Source organism: Electrona antarctica (genome assembly GCF_951216825.1).
Source record: "Electrona antarctica genome assembly, chromosome: 21".
Taxonomy (NCBI): Eukaryota; Metazoa; Chordata; class Actinopteri; order Myctophiformes; family Myctophidae; genus Electrona; species Electrona antarctica.
In genome coordinates, this window is record NC_136802.1 from 15,042,497 (window position 1) to 15,067,159 (window position 24,663).

General features: G+C 42.7%; 2 protein-coding genes across 3 annotated transcripts in view; one reads left to right on the forward strand and one right to left on the reverse strand.

Annotated features, from left to right (window-relative positions):
• Window positions 1-24,663, forward strand: part of LOC306913850 (dynein axonemal heavy chain 2-like) — a gene marked incomplete at its 3' end in the record, with an annotated part of 263,300 nt that overhangs the window by 190,042 nt on the left and 48,595 nt on the right. The window lies entirely within an intron of this gene.
• Window positions 9,222-13,158, reverse strand: LOC306914462 (E3 ubiquitin-protein ligase TRIM39-like). 2 transcript variants are annotated; one of them, XM_079491493.1, is made up of 2 exons: window positions 13,068-13,158; window positions 9,222-11,065 (listed from the first exon to the last, which is right to left on the reverse strand). In XM_079491493.1, exons 1-2 carry the CDS (start codon window positions 13,099-13,101, stop codon window positions 9,351-9,353), a joined length of 1,749 nt encoding a protein of 582 aa, XP_079347619.1. In that variant the 5' UTR covers window positions 13,102-13,158; the 3' UTR covers window positions 9,222-9,350. The 2 variants fall into 2 exon arrangements, with proteins under 2 accessions (XP_079347619.1, XP_079347620.1); XM_079491494.1 differs by lacking the exon at window positions 13,068-13,158 and adding an exon at window positions 12,924-13,056.

The window sequence follows — 24,663 nt, forward strand, 5'->3', positions numbered from 1 at the left end:
GCTAATGGTGTTGGTCGGTGCATTGGTGCTGGCTAATGGCTGGAGGGAGGGTTGGTGTCGATCGGTTGGTTGTTGCAGTACAAATGTATCGTAGCAGGCATGCACGCATGGCAGTACAAGTATTTTATATTGTAGCGTGCCTTATAGGCGATCTGATCTTTAGAGTAATGTTCGCTCCTTTTATTTACTGTCTACAAAGACGGAGAACAAACATGCATCGTTTACTGAAGCAACGCGTGGTTCGTTATGATGACCTTGCTACAAGGATCGGAGGGGGGACGGGGAGTGAAGCTAACAGTAGCGTATTATATAAGATCTGTATGACGTTTCATTGACGTCTGAGCTTGCACGATAATTGCATTCATTGTATATTGTATACAATCATGATTGTACATTGTTTAGTGTGTCTCCGTGTGATGATGATGATGACGATGATGTCAGATAGCCTACGTCCCCCCCCCCCCAACTGGCTATTGGCCGGGCTGACTACAGCTAAATGTTTATTTTTATATATTTAGAACTGGCATCAGATGAGGAGGAGGAGGAGGATGATGATGATGATGATGATGAAGACGAAGAGTCAAGACTGCGATGGATTTCTCCGACACTGAACCGGATGCATTCATTCATTTCAGTTGTTGTTTTTTTTAAATTTAGCCTACACACACACACACACCGTCAAGAACAACTGGAATGCAGTGGTTTGGGGACACTGGGGAGTTTGGGGACAACTGTTTTGTATGTAGGCCTATTTATTTTCTGTAATATTTATTATAATTGTATTATGTTAGTAGTCATAAAAAATAAAAGACAAGCTTTTACAATGAGTTAGACCTGTCATGGCTATTTTGTTCACTATTCTGAGGTTTATGGTTTGACTAAGCGAGTTTCAACTGTGATTTACTCTGTAACGGTAGATGGTAAGAACCCAATTTTTTTGTTATAATACAGTATACATTCAAGTCTATATTTTGATACATATCATGGGCACAAAGTCATATCAAAACAATGTCCTTGGATGTGTTTTTTTATCAAAACTGTTTCTTCACAACAGGTTTTTGAGATACATGCATGAATAGACACGGTACTGGTAAGACTATGTAAACATGGTATATATCAAAATGTGCGTTAGAATGTCTAATTTTACCCCAAAAAAGAATTGAGTTTATATGATGTTCCATTTCAGAGCTAGGGGGACTTTTAGCTGGATAGGTCAGATTGATCATGACTGACCATGCTATTTATAGATGGCAAAATATCTACAGTGGTACATGTGAGAAACTTTTTATTTTATTTTAATTGAACTAGACAACTCACCCTTTAAAATGAGATATTGCATGGCTATGTACGCCCAGCAGAAAAAAAGTTATTTAGAAAATAAAACTTCAACCGGGCATAACTTTTTTTGTTGTCCTAGAAACACTACCCAGTGTAAATGCAGGCTCTTTTAAAAGGCTTTCAACACAAAAACTAAACAGTTTATCAACTCAGTTCATTTTTTTCCTGGAAGCAGACAAGCCAAGCTTTCTCTGAAGGTCTTTCGTTGTCACACATTCACAACAGAGAATTTTCAATAAATCATTCAAAAACGCCATTCTGCCATAGAGAAGTCTAAAAACTATATAGAAATCCATGAAACTCTCAAAGAGTTAAGCACAAAACATCTGAGTACTCCACACATGCTCTCTCTGGGTGCATGTGTGTTTGGTCCCACGTACTAACTGCCCGACAGGTATTAGTCTGACACCCTACCCAAAAACCTAAACATAACCTCACAGGAAGCCACAGGTTAGTTTTAATTTGCCATGAATGTCAGGGGCCACGGATTTGTTTTAACCTGCCACGGGTTAGTTTTAACCTGCCATGGGTTAGTTTTAACTTGCCATGCATGTCGGGAGCCACGGGTTATTTTTTAACCTGCCATGGGTTCATTTTAACCTGCCACGCATGTCGGGGTGAGTTTTAACCGGCCATGGGTTAGTTAATTGTAACCGGCCGCGCATGTCGGGAGCGACTGTGTTGTCGGACTAATGCCTGTCTAACCCAGAGTAATATAGTAAGAGAGTGGTGCCACTAGCGTTGACTCCCATTGTAACAATGGAATGCGGAAGTGCTCATTCTATCTCAATGGGATAGTTCCAGCCATAGGAGCAATGTTTGGAACTATAGCCCATAGGCACCCGCTTTGCGGCGAGATCAAAGCGTGAAGCTACTCTCCTACTCTACACTCTGGTCTAACCAACGTATGCACCCCATTCTCTCTCTCTCTCTGTAGCTTTCTGCCTGTCTCTCTCTCAGTGGAGGTTAGTATTACTCGTGGCGGGTGGAGCGCTGCAGAGTGGCCCAGGGTTCTGGGATAACACAGGAATGCCCCAGCCATCTGCTGCGCATTAGAATCACAACGACCATCCAGCCCAATTCAATTAGCACAGCCCGAGCCGGAGCCACTGATTGGACGGGGGAGGAGGGCTAACAGTCAGCCACTGGCCCGCAGTAAACATGGACACACACACACACACACACACACACACACACACACACACACACACACACACACACACACAAATGAGGGTAGACAAAAGGAGGGAAGCATTAAGCGTGAAAGGAAGCGAGGCAGGTAGGGAACCATAGAGGTAGGTAGACCAGTGGTTTTCAACCCTTTTCATATATATATATTCAGCATTTGAGCCTCGGGCCACCATTTGATGAGATTTAGGGCTCCATTTTCGTCACTGCTAAACCCCTTATCCCTAAACTTCTTTGCCTTTTTTACTATTTTGCAAAACATTTTTGAATAGTTAAAATGGCCAGTCTACAAGCTCACAACGTGTCAATGTAGATTGGCTAGTTGAACTGTTCAAACATGTTTTTCAAAATAGTACAAAAAGGCAAAGTAGTTTAGGGATAAGGGGTTTAGCAGTGACGAAAATGGAGCCCCCTGCCTCTCAGACCCAAAACGAATGAATATTTTGTTATCGTTGTTTTGGATGAGATTTTGTCCACAATTCCATGCTGTGTTGATGTGGCGCCATAGGAGAGATGACAGGCAAACGTTGATCAAAATAACAATTCTTCTATGTTCTCTAATTGTGTAGACTTCTTCTAAATTAAGTAATGCACATGTTTCACAATAATTTAACTCTTGAGAGCGTAAACATGAAACCAAACACCCTCAAGGACCACTGGTTGAGAACCACCAATGTAGACAATGAGAGCGGAGAGGGCGCACACGCACACACACACACACACACACACACACAGACACACACACACACACAGACACACACCACACAGACACACACACACACACAGATTACAGTAGCACAGTGGGTCATTTGCAAAAAAAACACACACAAACGTAATTCCAGACGCACACATACATAATACTGCACAGACAGCTGCTGAAATGATATAGAGTGAACACTGCACAGGATCGCACGCACGCAAACACACACACACACACACACACCCACCCACACAGAGCGTGTAGTAAGGGGGGCATGGTGGAAACGTACGTTCTCTTCTCGCATGTCCTAGATGGCTGTCAGATCCGCTGGAGGCCCTTGGAGACGTAACACACAAAAGCATTTGCTCACATAAACACTGGTTCTGTCCGGATATGTTCCCAATTATCTCGCAGCATAGCTCGCTCTGATTTATAACTCGGGCCAGACTGGCATCTCTGGGAGGAAAGCGGGAGAGAGAGAGACGTCTGAACAATTGTGGGTTTGTGTTTTTTGTTCACATGGCGGTGCTCAGGACGGCGCACATCGGCCCTGAATTGCCTCGAGCCCAATATCGCCGCCGATGGGGGCCAGAAATCTTGTATCTCCATGTTTCACATTTCTGTTATTTTGTAAATAATGCCCTACTTAATTAGAGTGTCACAGACAATTATTTGGCCGCCGACCCCCCCCCCCATCTGAAAATGTATACCCCCCAGATGTATACCCCAAAGATGTGAGTTGAAAACGTTTGCTGTGAAAGAATATATATTCAAAGATTAGCACACGTTTTCAAGATAAAAAAAAATCGAAGATCTACATACAAGCATAGCATGGTCGAACTGTTAGTATGTCTAACCAAAGTATACACCCCTCTCTCTCTCTCTCTCTCTCTCTCTCTCTCTCAGTGCATGCCGGCTAGGAGCTTGTGCTATCAATAGCTAAAGTTTAAAATAATGGTTAAAGTGGTTAAAAGCTAAGGTGACACATAGGCCTGTAGGCCTATATGTGTTCCAGCCTTTAGGGATGTCCCGATCACGGTTTCTCCCGATCCGATTCCGATCATTTGATTTTTAGTATGTGCCGATACACTTATGCCATATCTCAATAGTACATTTCCAAAATCACAGACAATATCAAGTCCTAATATCACGATATGGATATAATATTGATATTACGGATGTCCCGATCATGCTTTTTTGCTCCCGATCCGATTCCGATTTGAAAATGACGTGATCGGCCCAGATTTCTGATCACGTGATCGGGACACTAGTTCCAGTCTTAACCCATGTTGGGCGGGAACCCCTTTTGGTGTTTTAAACATTATGTTATAATTTAGCTATTGAAAAATAGCAGATCTACAAGCTCATAGCGCGCCACCGAGTGGCGCGCTACAAGCTTGTAGGTCTGCTATTTTTGAAAAATCGTAAAAATGTGGCGCAAAACTTTGAATATATATTCTTTCAAAGTGAATGTTTTTAACTCAGGTCTAAATGGGTTAAGAGCCTTTGTCTAAATCATATCTACATCCATTGGAACACCGGCTATTTTCCTGAAAAACTTTCTGTTTTGGACATACAAGCTTTCCGCCCGACAGCAGCAATGTGTTGCACATGTATTTGACTTGGGCTCATGCTTAACTCATGCAGTCAAGTGTTTGTGTATGCAGGCTAGGATTGTATGGGGGGGGTGTACTTCCCTCTACTTCTGATACTGCCCCTCTGGTCATGGGGATAATATTTTTAGGTCTGATATGTTTGATGTTTACGTTTGATAATGGCACAGTCGAACAGTTTTCATTCATTTTAACCCCTGGCGTCCCCATTTTCACGAACATCTTGCACCACATCATGAGCTTACTACGTTGGCGGTTTTCGACTAGATTAGGGAAGGGGCCAGGGCGCCATTATTGTAGAATGACTTGAAGTTGGGGGCGGGGGGAGGGCACAAGACATGTGACAAAAATGAACAAAATTATAAGCGTTGACCGCTAAAAGTTTGACCATTTGTCCAGTGGTCAATGACCACCAGTGGTCCCCAGCTAAATGGAGAGTTGGTAACCAAATGGACCCTTATAGATCTTTAATTCCCTTACGGGTTCATTTGACGATCTCAATAGTTAAATTATTGTTAAACATCTGCATTAGTTCATTTGCAAGAAGTCTACACAATTAGAGAATTTGTAATAATAATAATAAACAACCAACAGACGACGTTGGTCAAAATAACAATTATTCCAAATTCTCTAATGGTACCATTAATACAGCATGGAATTGTAATGTGGACAAAATCTTATCCAACGATAACAAAATATTTCTTCTGCGGTCTGAGAGGCTAAATCTCATCAAATGCCGAATAAATAATAGACCTTGATATGAAAAGGGTTGAAAAACACTGCTGTAGGACACAATAATTTAATGGCCATAACATTATGTTAACTTATGTGGGCCTGCTGCCTCATACCGCATTCATTTAATTTGATGTTTAACAGGATAATTTCTTTATAGTGCACATGGCTTAGATTTTGATATTAACCCATTTTGACCTGAGATCAGATTCTAAAAATGTCTTCTACATCCTGACAGTTTTCTGAAAAAGCTATGTTTATGTATTGTCGTTCTTCGATTTTTCAAAAATAGCAGACCTACAAGCTCGTAGCGCGCCACTCGGTGGCGCGCTATGAGCTTGTAGATCTGCTGTTTTTCAATAGCTAAAGCTTAACATAATGCTAACACCAAAAGGGGTTCCCGGAACTTCCCGCCCGAAATGGGTTAAGACGTGTACTGTATCTGTGCATGCCACGGGTCCATGGAAGCACTCTTTAGAGAAGAGTAGCCTATTGGAGGCAGGCTGGCATGGTAGAAAGTGTTTGTTAGTGTAAATGAAAGGTTTTTGTCCATGTCTGAGCACCCGGCTGTCGGCTGATATAAGAGCACAAGCTCTTATGCGTTTCATTATTAGTTGAGAGTTCAGACATTCAGCCCAGGATGCTATTCAGTGATCGAATGAAAACATGTGTATAAAACCTTTGAAGTGGAGGAAGGTGGAGAAGATGGACAAAATCGGAGCTAATGGCTGCTGGCTGTAGGTTTTTTTTTTTCTTTTCCTTTATTAACCCAGGGTAGTAGCTGAGCACAAACTGCTCATTTTCAGCAACACCCTGCACAGGCTGATCACACACAGACAGACACACACATCAAAACCTGGGAGCTGACCATTACAACCTCAGTCTTATACTGTTGGCCACTAACCTCGCCTCACCAGGCTTTCCACCACCTCGGAGGAAAGCCTGGTCTCTGTTTCAAAAGTCTGTATGATCCGATCGGGAGCGGATGATATCGTTACGTCATGTTGTAGTATTGTTTTGTAGTCTACAGGCAGGACCAACAGGCGGCGACTTCCTTTTCCCTCAAACCGATTTTTCTCAATAAAAGCTCTCGTAGCCTGTAGCTTTTATTGAGAAAAATCGGTTTGAGGGAAAAGGAAGTTGCCGCCTGTTGTTCCTGCCTGTCGACTATCATCCGCTCCCGACAGGATCATATACCCAAATGAAATGGTGCCCAGGCTAGTTGGCCACTAAGCAGCTCCACTGGAGCAGTTGGGGGTTCAAGGGCACTTTATCAGTGATGTTGGGTGAGTGATGACCAATTCCCGACCCAGATTCTTCCTGCCCGTCCGGGGAACCTTTCGGCAACAAGGGCGCTCCTCTAACCCTTAGACCACCGCTGCTACCAGATGGATAATTCTTAATTTCATGTAATGGACAACATCCTCTCAAAACTCGCTAGCTACAAATGGGTGGAGATGCCATGCGACGGACAAACTGCATGCACTCACAACTCATCTGTTGTGTGCTTTCATGTTGATTAAATGTAGCAGAACAACTTGAAAGCTACGTCATTCTGAAAGTATAGTGAGATATAGTAGAAGTAGATGACATTCCTGGCTGTTTTGTTTCTTTATGCAATGAAAAGGTGTTTATACTGCAATAGTGCAATATAGAAATACTCTGTTAAAGTCCGGAATATTTACTTGAGTAGAAGTACAAACGTATTGGCCTCAAAATGTACTTAAAGTACCAAAAGTAGAAAGTACTCATGTCTCATTACAAGTTTTCAAAAATAGACGATCTACAAGCTCACAATGCTTCACATCATGACGCATTGTATGTTCTGTAATAATAAATGTAGTGGAGTAAAAGTACAATATTTGCCTCTGAGATGTAGTGGATGTGGAAGTAAAAGTATTGGAAATATTCATGTGAAGTACAAATACAGTACTTAGGTAAATGTACTTAGTTACATTTCACCACTGGTAAGATGCCAACACTTTGACTCAAGTTTGGCGAGTACTTCAAGTTTTCGAGTACTTCATACGCCACTGCTTATGTGTCCATGTTTAACGTGTGAGGCAGAGTTGGGCAGAAATCATGAAGCTGTTGCAGCCTTGTGACATGGAGGCTGGACAAGTGGACAGCTACCTTTCCAACATAAAAAATAAGCATAAAAAAGATATAAAATACAAGTACATTGGAATCTGGAATGAGGCCCAAGAAAGCTCCCTGGAGGCCCGATTTGGCCCAATCGCCATTGGTGTATAGGAGGGCTTAATTAAACCGATGCATTAATGACGATGGAAAAATGAGCCTTTCTATTTGCATGTGTTTCTGTGTGTATCTCACATGACACAAAATGGATTGCTTGAAACTTAATTATCCTGCCACACACACACACACACACACACACACACACACACACACACACACACACACACACACACACACACACACACAGACACACAGACAGGGTATGATAATCTATCCTGTCCCATCCGTGAGGTCAAAATCACAATTAGTGTCGGCAGTGTCGCATCCAGGACAACAGTTTTGGCTCCCAGCACTTGACCTCTGGCGCCTCAGATTAAACACGTGGTAGATATCAGCCCACTGCACCAGTTTATCACCCTTCAAACCACTAACTGGACCAGAGGCAGTCAATGTTTTTCAGGCCAAGGACCCCTTACTTGACTTTAATTGGGTGGCACATTGCATATTAATGGACAATACATGTGAATGCAACATAAATACACCAGATTTAGCAAAGACCAACAGCATGTGCACCAAGGCCCGCCCCACTCAATCATGATTGGAGGAAGGCCCCTCTCCTCCTGATTGGATGAAGGCTTTGCCACCCAAAGCCCAAACCGAAACTAGGGTTTTTTGACTCCAGGGGCTCACTGGGGACAGGGAGGAACTCCTTATATGGTCAGCACACTTTATAGTAGGGAGGATTATCCAAAAAACAAGTGATATTTGAATTAAGTGAAATCACTGAATATACCTTTAATGTTCACGATAAAACAATACATTTAAAAAGCAGATCTACAAGCTAGTAGCATGGCACTCGGTGCCGCTCTAGGAGCTTGTAGATCTGCGATTTTTCAATAGCTAAAGTTTAAAATAATGGTTAAAGTGGTTAAAAGCTAAAGTGACACAGATTAATTCCATCTAACTCTGAGGATTGTGTAATAGTACCAATTTAGCCCAGATTTAACAAACGCAAAGTACACTACATTCTGAGAAAAACACAATGAGTGGTACTGTCTGAACATTTTTATTTGTATTCTTGCACTTCACATTCACATTGTCCATCTTGATAACATGCAGCTAAGGTTAGATAAAAGAGCCAGCTATTAATATCATAATCACTGCACTCGTATTTCTTAATTAACTAGTAATCGCATTAAAGCACATTTATTTTTCATACTCATTATTTCTGCACATTAAATAATTTATGGTAGTTATTTAACAGATTCTAAATGCCACAAATGGGAAATATACAATACAATCATGTACTCCTCCTCACCAAGAAACAGACAAGATTTCAACATTCTCACAGACAGGGAATACATTTAACTATTGGATTCAATGAGAACGCCAACCATATTAGTCTTTGGTTCCAGACATAAAACGTACGTAAACATAGTTTTTTGTAGTAGTGTTTAAATAGAATAGGTCTGTAAGTAACAAGCTAAAGGCTTGATATGACAGTTGAGAGAAAATAAACCAGTAAAATAATGCTTCCGTAACTTCAATGAAAACCTTTTCATGTAACGCTGAAGAATAATCTAGTCTGTCTGTCTGACGGCAGATATTATCAGAGGAGCAGAGTTCGTGCCACTGTTGTTGACACACGGACCGAAGTATGGATAGAGACTTTCAGTGAAGGTGCAGCTAGTGAAAGAGTAGAGCTGAACTCTGGCCTCCGTGTCATAAAAAGAGACCAGACCCTCTTCATAATCTACAAACACGCCCACTTTCTGGAGCTTATGTCGTACGTGGAAGACAACATCAGGGGCAGCAGCAGCATAGTACTCTTTTCCATTGCTCAAATCAAAATGTATAGTCCAGTAACCGTCGTCCGAGCCCATTGTGAAATTGTCCCTGTTGACGGACTCTCTGGCCACTCCTAAATCCCAGGCAGTCTTCCCTTTAACCTCAACCTCGTAGTAAAACCTTCCCGAGGAGTAACCGTCTTTTCCCAAGACACAGGGATATGTAGTGAATCTCCCTTTGTTTTCCGGGAGATTCTGCTTCACATTTCCATGCGACACTCGCTTTCCATCCTCGGACAGGATGAGACTGCAGTGTGCCGTGTCTGGGTCCAAAGTCACATCCACGGCATGTTGCCGGATCCTCCCCAGCTCGGCCTCACTCAGCTTCTCGTCCATCTCTCTGCCAAGGGTCTTCCCCAGCTGAGCCACAGCCGTCTTCACAGCCCCCGCGTATGAAGATGGCGGGACATGGACATTTGTCCAGTCCTTGGTAGGTGGATGGGTGTAGACGGATGGGAAGTTCAGGAGGTGGAGGTAGTCTTCAGTGTGTGAGAGCTGCTTCAGCTCAGAGCTTCTCTTCTTCAACTCAGCGATGTCCTGTTGCAGCTCTTTAATGAAGCCTTCAGCCTGATTCGCTGTTGTACTCTGCTTCTCTAGTATCACGTCAATTAGCTCAGCCTGGCATCTCTCAATGCAGCTGATCAGAGCCGTGAAGATCTGCACACTGGCTGCTATCTCTCGGTCTGCATCTGTCCTGCTGAGGTCTGCTGAGCGTTTGAACTCCCGGACCTTCAGTTGTCTCTCCTGGATCATCCACTGAACTTGCGCCTCTGTCTGTCCCAGCTGAGCCTTCTGTCGTTCATATTCCTCTTTCAGAGAAACGATTTGATGCGACTTGTGGTCCGACTCGGTGCAGAACTGACACACAAACGTGCGGTCAGTCCTACAGAACAGTTCCAACGGTCTCTCGTGTTTCTTACACACAGCGTCCTCTGGGTTCTTCACAGGGTCGATTAATTTGTGCCGTTTCAATGCAGTGACTCTCTGGTGAGGCTCCAGGTGAGTCTCGCAGTAGGAGGTCAGACACACCAGGCAGGACTTCAGGGCTCGGCGCTTGGGCGCCGTGCAAACATCACAGGCGACTTCATCGGGAGTAGTGTTCACACGTTCCTTGTGTGTGCTGGTATGTGGTTCAGCAGGTTCTTTGTTTGTGCTGGAGTGTGGTTCATCGGGTTCTTTGTTTGTGCTGGAGTTTGTTTTCAGCAGCGTTGACTTCCTGATCTGATCAACCATCTCCGAGATAATTTTATTCACAGAGAATTCTTGTCTCGTACTGAATTGTTTTTGACACAGTGGACACTGACACACGTCATTGGTGTCCCAGTAACGCGTGATGCAGGCTTTGCAGTAGTTGTGTCCACATGGAGTGGTGATTGGATCGGTGAACACATCTAGACAGATAGAACACAGGAACTGCTCTTCAGACAGGAGACTGGCAAACGCCATTTCTACAAAATGAGAAAGTTTTTCAATGTGGTTAATGAATTCTGTATCTACAGTTCTGAATCTGATTCTTGATCATGGTATCAATAGTGTTAGGGAGAAACAATAATATTGCTTCATGGAAACTCTAGTATTTACCAGAAATTGGTCTGTCCAATTTCAAAAAAATATATAGGCTAAAATAGGTGGAAAATCATGTGTGGATACAGTTTGGTCTTGTCGTGGCAGATATGACGATATTTAAATGTATGGCGCTTGTAACGTCACGTCTGGGTTTGTGACCGTTTTTTAAAATAATTAAATAATTAAAAAGGCAATTGAAACAACACAGTAGCCTCACATCTTAAAGGGGAGGCGTCCAAAGGCTTCACGTGGCATGGAATGAGTTAAAGGGACAATATCAGTCACCAGAACCAAGGATGGATGTTTTTTACCAATAATGCTTAAAATTATGTTAGAATGAGTTTGTATAGGGAGGGGGTGTGTCTGTTAAAATTAATATCATATATCTAAATAATAGTAAATACTGAATCGAACAACTTAAAAACTGTCTGGGGTGTTTGCAAAAGCCAGAGTAGACGTTGAAATGACCCCAAGCATGTTTGAAAGTGAAATATCCCTTTAACCCTACACTGTATAAGGTTCACATGAACCACCTAATACAAATTGTATTAAGAGAAACTAAACAAAGTGATTTGCGGTGTAAAGCGTTTAAATTTAATATAAACGCTTTACACCGCAAATCACTTTGTTTCGTTTCTCTTCGTTTCAGCTTTTCACAATACACATTCAGTGGTGTAAAGTAACTAAGTACATACATTCATGTACTCAAGTACAATTTTTAGGTGTTTTTACTTTTTTAAGCATTCACAATGTTCAATACTTTTACTTCAACTCCACTACATCTCTAGACTGTAGCTGTTGTATGGTCTTTTAACACACAATTAATTTCACGTGCCTTTTACCCTGTAACTGGTATTGTTGACAATAAAGTTGAACCTTGAACCTTCTCAGAGAGGAACATATTGTGCTTTTACTCTAGTACAATTATATGGAAACTGTTGTTACCTTGTAGATTTTGATTATTATTACAAAACACACTAACCACTTCTGCCCTAGTTATATTTCTGCCATTGGAAAATACCCGATCTACATGCTCACAACGCGCTGCAAGATATATTACACATTTTGAACTCGAGAATGGAACATCCTGGTAAGCTGATGCCCGTCGTACGACGGTGTCCAGTGGAAAATTGCAGATCTTCAGGATCACGCCGCCTCGCAGATCAGTTACTTTCAGCTTGGGACAATGTGAATAAACTGATCTCATGTGCAAATAAGTTTTGCACATGAGTACTTTCAATTACTTGGTATATATATTTTGATGCAGATACTTATTGTACACTTTTACTCACAGTATCTGTACATTTTGTAATACTGTACACAGGACTTCTACTTGTAACAGAGTACATCGACAATTTGCAGTATTGATACTTTTACTTATTATTGTTAACCATATGCATTACAAGAAGTCTACAGACTCTACACAATTAGAGAATGTAGACAAATTGTTATTTCAAGCAACGTGTGCCACATGTGCCTGCTGTTACCACATCAATACAGCATGGCATTGTGGGCAGAATCTTATTCAGCAACATATTCTTTACATGTTGGGTTTAAGAGGCTAAATGTCATGAAATGGTTAGCCTGGCTATAAGCCGGACGCGAATCTGCCTTTGTGATATGAGTCTGCACTTATTAGCCAGGCTAAACAAATGGTGCCCGTGGCTCAAATAACGCCGAATACATAATGAATGGACCTTGATATGAAAAGGGTTGAAACCCACACTCAGTGCTGTATACCTTCGTCATCCCAAATACAAAAGGTAGCCTACACGCAGTACGGCGGGGGTAATAAAATCAGCTGTAAAGAACGACAATATAAACGGTTACATTATATAATTACTTTGTGTGTGTCGGTTATAGCAGCTGTAAAGGACGTCCTACCTTTCGTTGTCTCTCTGTCCCCCCTAGCATGCATGCGTCTCTCTTTCACCAGCTGACGCAGGATGACTCAAAACAACCACGTGCTTACTGCTGAATGAAAACATCCGGGGTGAATGGCTAGACCGCTAGACAGACTGCCTGATCATAATGTGACTTGGTTATTTATTTACTACAATCTCCAAATAAAGAAAAACGCAGTAAATACATAATAAACGAGTATTTCTCTCACAAACGACCACAGTAGGTATAAACTTATAATTGCCGTTTTTCTTTCACTTTTCTTTTGCACAGATCTCCGCGTGAACTTTCACATCTGACCTGGTTGTCATGGCAACTACATAAAACATGACGCTATTTGTTTGTTATTATTAAGCTGGTTTATCCAATACCCTTTGGATGACGTTTTCTGTCCTATTAAAATAAGCTGTAGCCTAAGCCTACTGAGCTTTGCCCCCATCATAGTCTATGTTATCTGAAGTACTCGCCTGTGGTTTTTAATGACAGTAAAGGTCCTGTTGATGAATGGATGTTTTACTGTAAGGCCTGTGGGTGCGTGCGCCTCAACCGAACTTGTTGTCACTTTTATTTTTTTACTTTCACTTCACATTTGCATCGCTGATAGTGTTGCCAGAGTTTGCAAGAAAAACAAGCACCCTGGTGGTCTATGAAAACACACCCACAGGTATGCATTGGCTGCTTGAAAATAGCTGATCTACAAGCTGTACAGAACATCACTTGCAGATATGCTATTTAAAATCATCATTTTTTTCTCTTTTTTTTTAATGCCACACATTTAGCGTGGCATTTAAAAAAAAAAGAAAAAAGCCCAGAGTTGCTTATTATAAGCGGACATGGCAACACTGGTCACTGAGGAGGAGCTCCTCTTTGTGCTGTGTAGCTGTGTACCTTTCTCAGTGGTGGAAAAAGTACTACTTGCATGTTTTACATTGTAAAAAAACAAATACTAAATTCACTGTGCAATTTTGTCATTAAAATGTACTTTAACTACCAAAAGTACAAATAAATAAATACAAATAAATAAATAAAAAAAACTCATTATACAGAATGTCCCATTTCAAGTTTTCAAATGTATACATTTATTTTGAAATTAGCAGATCTACAAGCTTGCGATGTGATGTGACGCAACGCATTGTGAGCTTGTCGTTTGGCTATTTTCAAATGGCCAAAATTTTTTATATAGGGCTGACATGGTTAATGTAGGCTATGTTTTGTAATAATAATCTACAAAGTAACTGCTGTAGTAATAACGTTTTCAAATAATTGTAGTGGATTAAAAGTACAATATTTGCCTCTGAGATGTAGTGGCGTAGAAGTAAAAGTATTGACAATTGGAAATACTCAGATAAAGTAAGAAAAAAATGTACTTAAGTACAGTAGGCCTAATTGAGTAAATGTACATTTCCACGAATACCGGAGAACTCGCCGGTTTAACAACTCGCCGCAGCGAAAAGTGGAGAGAAACAAGTTTCAATGTCTTCATCGTTATGCTACCATGCTGTCTTCATCAATATAGTATGTGAAATCCACAGATGTTATTATTCATTTCCAAAGTGATCAAATTATTTTGTGCAATGAAATGGTCAGCTAGATAATGATAAAAAGGTGAGTATGTGAATACAATGATAGTACCAATGATATTTCAGCGTAATGTTTACTAATGATTTACATTGTTTCGGTACTTTGGTGTTTAAACTTTAGCATTCCTACTTCATCTAGTGTAAACTCTAAACAACTGTGGCTCAAGAGGTAGAGCAGGTCGTCCAATGATCCATGGGTCGGCGGTTCGAATCTCGGCTCCTCCTGTCTACATGTCGAAGTGTCCTTGGGCAAGACACTGAACCCCAAATTGCTCCCGATGTGCTGGTTGGTACCTTGCATGGCTTCCGCTGCAATCGGTGTATGAATGTGTGTGAATGGGTGAATGTAATGCACAATCTATGTAAAGCGCCTTGGATAAAAGCGCTATATAAATGCACCATTTACTATCCTCTCTCCCTCTCTCTCAATTCAATGTAATTTAAATAAAGGTGAAGTAAAACTAAAATGCACTAAACCGCGGCGAGTCGGAAAAGCGGTGAGTTCTCGGTTACTCTTTCCACCACTGACTGTTCTCATTCCCTTCCTGTGTGCAATTCCTTCATGAGAGAGCAGAGGACAATGGAAAACGTTCAATTTAATTTAATTTAGTTGTCTACCGGCCACGTACTATACCAAATATTTCATAGTTTATGCTCCTGCCTGGCTTGTGCTTGTGAAGTATATTGCTTTACTTTGAATTTAATTTAATTGAATAGGCTACTTGATTTACAGGAAAGTACAGTCCAATACAAGGTCATTTCACTGTGGTAAGGCATTTGAGGTCACCTATACTAATAGAATGATCACTATATTGGCTCAGCCTCAGCAGTATAAATGTTTTTCAGGTCTCAATTTAGAACTCGAGTAAGACATGAAGAAATGAATGGATCGGGTTTTGCTGTGTGTGTGTGTGCGTGTGTGTGTGCCGTGCGTGCGCGTGCCGTGCGTGTGCGTGCGTGCGCGGGTGTGCGTGTTGTGACATGTGTAGTCACAGGTAAGGAGCCTTTCATGATTACAAATTTAAGCTGACGATTTTTTTTTCACACAGATATTGTGATAAATGATTTAATAGTTTTTTGCATTGAACATTGGAACATTATACAAATTGTATTTCTCTTTGCCTTTTCAGCTTTGTAATCGCAAATTGCACAGGGCAGATATGACAAATGAAATAACTTCAATATACAAATAAATCACTGACTCTTCTTTCCAAAACTGTAAGAAATAGCAGAAATAGTTGATCTACAAGCTTACTGATTGATTGAAGTATTTATTAACAGTTTGCAGAATGGGTACATTTCACATGAAAGCACAACTCATTACAAAAGACTGTTACTGTGGACGACAGGCCAAAACAGGCCAAATAAGCAACTATACACTTCAGAAACAAGCCCAACAAAACATACTCTCTCCCCATGCCTTCGGCCTGGTGGAGACAATAAGGCAATGCGCAGCTATGAATATTTCATCTATTTTACAGGAAAACTAGCCCAATGTCGTTTATATTAAGCAGAACTGGCAACACTGCAGTGCAAGCGCTACAGGCTACTTTGCATGGGCAAAAATAATGTCGGTTTCAAACCGACTGGTTTGTGCTGATTAAAAATGCTACTCTGTTGCAATCTGACAGTTTTAAGTATAGTCTTTGACTAGTCTGATCAAGACTGTTTGGTCTGGAGTCACCATTAGTTACTCCATAGACACATAATGGGGAACATTGGGAACATAAACATTGGGATGTTCAACAACAAGTGTTTCTGGGTTCAGATCACAGACGCCGGAAGCATCGTGTGGCGACTGCCAGTCACTGCCAGTCATCACATGACACTAAACAGAATTTAGCCAGTGCTTCTTGGCTTGGGCATTCATGCAAATCTCACAACTAATGTATGGACCTTATTTCTCAGGCTTTCGAATATGAACACAAGCAGTTTGCATTTGCAACCAAGCTACGCACGCACGCACGCACACACACACACACAGCGGCAGACGGCAGATTGTGGAGCAGATAATAAGAACAGCGCTCATGTGAAACATTAAAAGCTATTCTGCGTGATGGAAAATGAACGCACGGGCCACAGCGGGGTGATCCGCATGGCAGTAATGACTGTTTCTCATCTATACAGCCATGTGCATGTGTGTGTGTGCATGCGTGTGTGTTACTGTTAGTATACTTGTGAGGGAGAAGTGTCCAGTGTACAGTATAATTTGAGAAATAGACAATTTTCCTGGTCCCCACAAGAGAAATTGTACCAAAATGATTAGTTACTGTAGTCTTACAGGTTAGGGTTAGGAATGGATTCTTTGGGACATTTAGAGGTTACTGTAGGTAGGCGTTACGCATTTAGACGTACCCATTTAGACCTGAGATCGATTCTACAAATGCCTTCTAAATCCTGACCGTTTTCTGGAAAACCTATGTTTCTATATCAGTGGTTCTCAAACATTTCCATGTCAATGACCCCCAAAAATATATGTAATTGGCCGCTGACCCCCATCTGAAAAATATGTTGTTCCAGGGACCCCCCCCCCCCCCCCAGAAGCAAAGATTTGAGTTAAAAACGTTGGCTCTGAAATAATGTATTCAAACATTTGGGCCACATTTTCACGATTTTTCAAATATAGCAGACCTACAAGATCGTAGCGCAGCACTCGGTGCCGCGCTATGAGCTTGTAGATCTGCTATTTTTCAATAGCTAAAGTACAACATAATGCTTAAAACACCAAAAGGTGTTCCCGCCCAAAATGTGTTAAGGAGTATGCATTCAGAGGTTAGGTCTGGGGGTTGGGGTTGAAGTTATATATGCCTGATTTGTACTTGGTTGTGCGCCAGTGTTCCAAAATAGCTTGAAGATATAGGCTGTTTTTGTGGCGCGACACCACCGCACAACAAGCTCAGGCGGGGAAACGGATTAAAAATGGCAAAACTGTCATACTAAAGTGTGTGCGCGCTTGTGTGTGTGTGTGTGTGTGTGTGTGTGTGTGTGTGTGTGTGTGAGTGTGAGTGTGCGTGTGTGTGTGTGTGTGTGTGTGTGTGTGTGTGCAATCTGTGCATGTGAGTTTTGCAGGACATATCGAGCCCAGCACCTGTGCTGAGAGTGAGGCCGTCTTGGGCATGGCCATGTTTGCACCCTCAGCACTTACAATCGCTACTTGGCTGCTCAAAGGAAACATTGGCTTAGTATAGCGATTTGCAGAGGTGTGTGTGTGTGTGTGTCCCAAAGTGAAAATAGCAGATCTACAAATGCACAACGTGTCGCTTCACGTCATGTTGCGGCCTGTAGATTGGCTAATTACTTAAATTAAGTTAACAAATAAATAAGTTTGTTTTAACATTTATTTAAAATTTTTTTAATGTGCTACAGTAATAGCCTACAGTAGGCTAGCATCACCATAGCCAAGTTTCGAGCTGGTTTCTGGGTGTTCTTTTTTGCAGTACTGTACATGTGCTGTGGGCCGATTACGTTGGTAATTTGGGTCACGGTGAGTCATCGAGGATAAGAGTGGTGAGTCACTGCATGCGTTCACAGCGCACAGTGTGTGTATGGTGTCAAGGATTTAAAACTGTGTGCCTAAGGCACATGTTGAGACTTGTCAGCGAGTGTGTGCTGACGCAATACATGTGTCAAGTGTGTGTGTGTGTATATATATATTCATAAAATATGACTAGTATAGTATATAATATAGCTTTTCTTCCATGCTTCATGAAGCACGACAACTGTTATGAATTCATCTTACACTATACCGTACATTCATTCATGTACACATTCACACAGCCCTACGCACTGCCGTGTGTGTGTGTGTGTGTGTGTGTGTGTGTGTGTGTGTGTGTGTGTGTGTGTGTGTGTGTGTGTGTGTGTGTGTGTGTGTGTGTGTGTGTGTGTGTGTGTGTGTGTGTGTGTGTGTGTGTGTGTGTGTGTGTGTGTGTGTGTGTGTGTGTGTGTGTGTTCGTTGCTAGCTTTTGAAGCATTATACCTACAATGTTGTAGAAAGAGAGACAGTCCCTATAGACAGACAGACGCACACACACACACACACACACAAAGAGAGAGAGAGAAAGCATGTCTCCTGTGTTCATTGCAGCCACAGAGAGAGGAGGTCAAGCATCCTATTTTCCCAGCCTGCCTTGCACTCCTTTGCTCTGCTCGCTGTGCTCTTTTCCTCTGCGCCGTGTCTTCACACCTCTTTTCTCTCCTGTCAGCTTCTGTGGAAACCGCACGCACGCCATCGCTGGCGGCCGGAAACCTCGCGCCTCCATGTTGAAACTGTCTTCTAAGTTTCTTCCCGTGAATGGATTCAATGCCCTCCTGCTTTCATCACCAGTGGTGGAAAGTACATTTACTCAAGTACTGTACTTGGTACAATTTTGAAGTATTTGTACTTTTACTTCCACTACAATTATTTGAAAACTTTGTAGTTACTAGTTACTTTGTAGATTTGCATTAGTATTACAAAATGCATTACCCACTTCGGCCCTGTATACATTTTGGCCATTTGAAAATGGCTGATCTACAAGCTTGTAGATTTGCTATTTTTCAAAAGATTTATTTATTTTATACATATGAAAACTTGTGAACTTTTTTTTTTTTTAAAGTACATATACTTTTGTAGGCTACTTTAGGTTAACTCAAGTAAATTTTGAATCCAGGATTTCTACGTGGCAATATTGATACTTTTACTTAAGTAAATCATGCAAAGTACTTTTTTCCACCATCGGCCGTGGTGCTCCCATAATCCAATTTTAATAATGATAACCTCTGAAAAGCTTTTAGGATATGATCTTGTGACTGCATGCTGTCGACATTGGAACCGTTGTAACACTGTTTCTTTCTCCCCCCCCCCCCCCCCTCCATTTCATGAAAAGTAACAATTTGGGCCAAGGTTTCTATCCACGACATGGGTGACATTCTGGGTGTCATGACAACGTGTCAGTACCCATTGGAGCTGCACTGATTCACCGGACCATTTCTTCCATTATCATTTCATTATGTGCTTTCAACCTGGCGCCCTATTTGGGGGCATTTTCACCACGGTGCTTTGAAATGGGGCTTGAAGGACCACGTCATGCTTTTATCCATCTTCAATATGGTTGCTCCTCGATAATAGTGCTCATTATGAGATGGTGCCATTTCCATCTACCATTCAGCCTGTGTCTCAGAGTAGCGGTTTTCCGATGTTATCAGATGATTTAATCTCCGTCATCAGCCCTTATCAAGACCATGCAATGGAGCCAATACGGACATTTCCTACATATTGACGTTGTTGTCAGCCATGCCAGAAATCACGGTAGCTGGGCCAGGCTAATGCTGGGATAAATGGCCACATTCATGTGAAATATTTTGCAAGGCGTTGACTACCAATTTCTCTCTCTCTCTCTCTCTCTCTCTCTCCATCTATCTCACGCACGCACGCACGCACGCACACACGCACGCACGCACGCACGCACACAGAGAGAGAGAGAGAAGCGTGTCCTCTTTGCCCTGTCTGAAATGTATTGTTTAGGTAAATGAGTCTCCAGACTCAGCAGGGGAATCAGCATGAATAAGGACTGAATGCATTTACTCCACCCTGTCTCACCCTCTGTCTCTCTCTCTCTCCACTCTCTGTCTCACCCTCTGTCTCTCTCTCTCTCCACTCTCTGTCTCGCCCTCTGTCTCTCTCTCTCTCCACTCTCTGTCTCGCCCTCTGTCTCTCTCTCTCTCCACTCTTTGTCTCTCTCTCCACTCTCTGTCTCACCCTCTGTCTCTCTCTCTCTCTCCACTCTCTGTCTCACCCTCTGTCTCTCTCTCTCAACTCTCTGTCTCACCCTCTCTCCATCCACTCTCTGTCTCACCCTCTGTCTCTCTCTCTCCACTCTGTCTCTCTCTCTCCACTCTCTGTCTCACCCTCTCTCTCTCCACTCTCTGTCTCACCCTCGGTCTCTCTCTCTCCACTCTCTGTCTCTCTCTCTCCACTCTCTGTCTCACCCTCTGTCTCTCTCTCTCTCCACTCTGTCTCACCCTCTCTCCATCCACTCTCTGTCTCACCCTCTGTCTCTCTCTCCACACTCTGTCTCTCTCTCTCCACTCTCTCTCACCCTCTGTCTCTCTCTCTCTCCACTCTCTGTCTCACCCTCTGTCTCTCTCTCTCTCTCTCCACTCTCTGTCTCACCCTCCGTCTCTCTCTCTCTCCATCTCCCTTGTCCGTCCCGTCCCCAACACTCTCTTTTGATCTCTGTCTCTCTCTCCATCTCTGCATGGCCCCTGCCACGCTCAGCACCTGCAGTCCTTGAAAGCGCAAATTTACATTGGAGCCAGTTATTGTGTGTGTGTGTGTGTGTGTGTGTGTGTGTGTGTGTGTGTGTGTGTGTGTGTGTGTGTGTGTGTGTGTGTGTGTGTGTGTGTGTGTGTGTGTGTGTGTGTGTGTGTGTGTGTGTGTGTGTGTGTGTGTGTGTGTGTGTGTGTGTGTGTGTGTGGGTGGGTGGGTCGGTGTGTGTGTGTGTGTGTGCACGTGTAGGTGTCTGTGTGTACTCACCGCATGTGATCTGCGTTTCTGAGACATGAAGATGACGTCTGAGATGAGATGAAACTGGTGAGAGACAGAACTACTGTTACAAAAAAGTAACACATCCGCAAGCTCTGTTACAACTTTTGCCGTTTTTCTTTGAAAGTAACAGTTTTGGACATATGAGGTTTCTACCTGACAGACGGTGCATTTTGTATGACGGCGTTGTGCACAAGAAATGCAGATCTACAAGTGCACGTGTGCCTCTCCACATTTCAAAGTTGTAACTTTTTTTTTTTTTGTAAAGTATAATGTCCTACTTCATGTCACAAGAGCGTTGCACAGATGTGAAAATTGCAGATCTACAAGCTCACAGAGCGACGCACTGAGAGCTTGTAGATAAAACCTTTTTTTTTTTATAATAATGTAATGGTTTTGGACAAAAGGTTTCCACTCCATGACAGCAACCATGTATTACGTGTGAAACGATGGACGGAAGAATAAAATAATGGTTTCTAAAGAAATCTGCTCTAAAGTGCACCGCATGCGTGCGTGTGTGCATGTGTGTGTCCACGATAGTATGCATGTACAGTTCAGTACATGACCTACCAGTGTGCATCTCTGCGTGTATCCTCACTGCCTGAGCCTCTTTCTCTTTGTTCCTTCTGAGTGTTTTACCTGTGCGTGTGCGCGTGCTTGCGCTCTGTGTGTGTGTGTGTGTGTGCGTGCATTCGTCGGGTGTCACCCAGCCAGTCTGATCCCCACAGAAAGAAAGGCTTCCGCCACCGTTGGCATGACAACGGCTGCAGTGAGGCTGCTGCCATGGTTACCAGGCACGCCAGGCGGTGCCCTCCTGCGTGCGTCCGTGGGTGCGTGCGTGCGTGCGTGTGTGTGCATGTGCATTCATGGCTGTCTTTCACAGCCCTTCTTAAAGCCATGTATTCCCTCGCCACTGCCCCTAACCATTGGCAAATAACTGAACATACAAAAACAATATTCACAATCAATAACCAAGTGAATGTGGCTCATATCCAGTATGCTAATCGAATAATCGAGAAGCAGATTTCTTTCTTTTTACCTGCTATCTTCGTTTACAGTGTCCAGCGGACACTGTAAAGCGGGATCAATAAACTTCTCACCTTACCATACCCTGAGTGGAATAGTAAGAGAGTGGTGACACCGTACGCTTTGATCTCGCCAAACATTGGAACTATCCCATTGAGATAGAATGAGCACTTCCGCATTCCATTGTTACGATGGGAGTCGAACGCTAGTGTCGCCACTCTCATACTATTCCACTCGGGCCATGCCATACCATATCCTGTGAGGCCTGCATGTCCAATTCATGAAGGCCTTGTGCACTGCTGGAAAGTAACTATAAGTGCATTTATTCTGTACTTAAGTAACATTTTGAGGTACTTTTACTTTACTGGAGTATTTCCCATTTCCAATACTTTCACTTCTACTCCACTACAGCTCTGATCCACACATTGTACTTTTACTCCACTGCATCAGTTTGAAAACATTGCAAAAGGTACATTAACCACTTCATTCTGGCCATTTAAAAATAGCCGATCTACAAGCTCACAATGCGTCGCCATGCAAGACATTGTGAGCTTGTAGATCTCGTATTTTCTATAAGGGTACTTCAAGTACATTTTGATGCCAAAACCTTTGTAGTTCCACTCAAGTACATTTTGAATTCCAGACATTTACTTGTAACAGAGTAGTTCTATTTTGCAGTATTGATACTTTACTTACTTTAGTTAAAATTGTGAGTACACTGTGTGTGTGTGTGTGTGTGTGTGTGTGTGTGTGTGTGTGTGTGTGTGTGTGTGTGTGTGTGTGTGTGTGTGTGTGTGTGTGTGTGTGTGTGTGTGTGTGTGTGTGTGTGTGTGTGTGTGTGTGTGTGTGTGTGTGTGTGTGTGTGTGTGTGTGTGTGTGTGTGTGTGTGTGTGTGCGTGCGTGCGTGCGTGTGTGCGTGCGTGCGTGCGTGCGTGCGTGCGTGCGCGCGCGCGCGCGTGCGTGCGTGCGTGCGTGCGTGCGTGCGTGCGTGCGCAGGTGTTGCTCTCCTCGTGTTTGTTTTTCTCATCACAGATCACATTCTGCAGAGAGTGACAGACAGACCGGAGCGCTTGTTTGACTGCTCGCGACAGTGTTGTGCCAAAGCCCCCTTTGTCGAAAGACACCTGTAGTCCTGTGGGAGTGTGTGTGTGTGCGTGCGCGTGCATGCATGCATACAGTGTGTGGACATGCTCTCTAGCTATCAAGAGGAACAGTGTCTAGTGTAGGCTGAGCTATTTGAGAGCTACTGTGTATGTACTGTATGTACAGTACATGGAAGCATCTGTGACTATATGACTCCTCCTGTATGCTGTTAGTATGCTGAGCTACACTTGAGAGAGAGAGAGAGAGTTGCATTCGCATGTAGCTTTTTTTATGTGAACAAATACTGTGAAAACAAGAATCCTAAAGGATATATCGTGAGTGCTGGTATTCATTCCTACAACAAATACTGTGTTCCAACATTAGTTTTTTTTTTTTTTTTGTTCTTTTTTTGTAAACTAGAGTGGTGCCCGCGTTGGGCACTGGCCTATTTGGAACATTTGCCCCCATTGACTATTATTGGCAGAAATACAGAGTACGGTCAAACACACGTCCAAAGGGATCACCGAAAAAAGTCCTTGCGGCCTTGATTCCATTCAGGTCCTGGGTATTGAATTCATAATCATGACATGACATTTGCATTTTTTGAGGGAGGGAGTATGGTCATTCCACACTTGGGTGGCAGTGCTGTAGAAGGAGCATTTTCCCATGTTTGTTTCGAAAGTGGGTGGTGCCAGATCGTTGTTCTCACTTCCTCTTGTATTGTGGCTCACGTTTTTGAGGTAGTTAGTCAGGTATGCGGTTACTGAGGGCATCGAGGGCAAAGCTGCATTCACAATTTTAAATGTCAATCTCAATTTCAATTGCTTAACTCTGTTTTCTACCCGGAGCCACCCCTAGACTATCAAAATGGGTTGCAAAAAGATGGGTCATTGGCCCCAAGCCGAGAAGTAGTCGAATTAGTTTGTTTTGGGAGGTTTGGGGCTTTAGTGACATTGAGATGTTTGCAAGCAGAGTCAAGGGAGGGTTGAATTTATAGCGCTCCAGCTAGAGTCTTGAGAGCACTTTTGTTGACAAAAGAGGAAATTCTACCTGTTCCTGTATCTCGCCTTTGTCTCATATTCCTTGTCCCAGATGGCATTTCTGGTCAGAACAAGCTTTATTCGACGGTCCATAGCCAACGCAGTAATGGCCGCTGTAAGCCTTTGTGATCTCCGAGCTAGAGAAGAATACCGATCTGACACAACACACACCATAAGTAACTTCCGGTTGTGGTTTTTGGCTCCTTCAAAATAAGGTTTGCACAGGGAAAATGCTGGCCGGTAGAAAAGACTAACATCGGAAGTTGCGGGATTTTAGCGGAAGTATCGCCCAAGGAAATGACGTTGATGCTTTACAAATCAGTTTA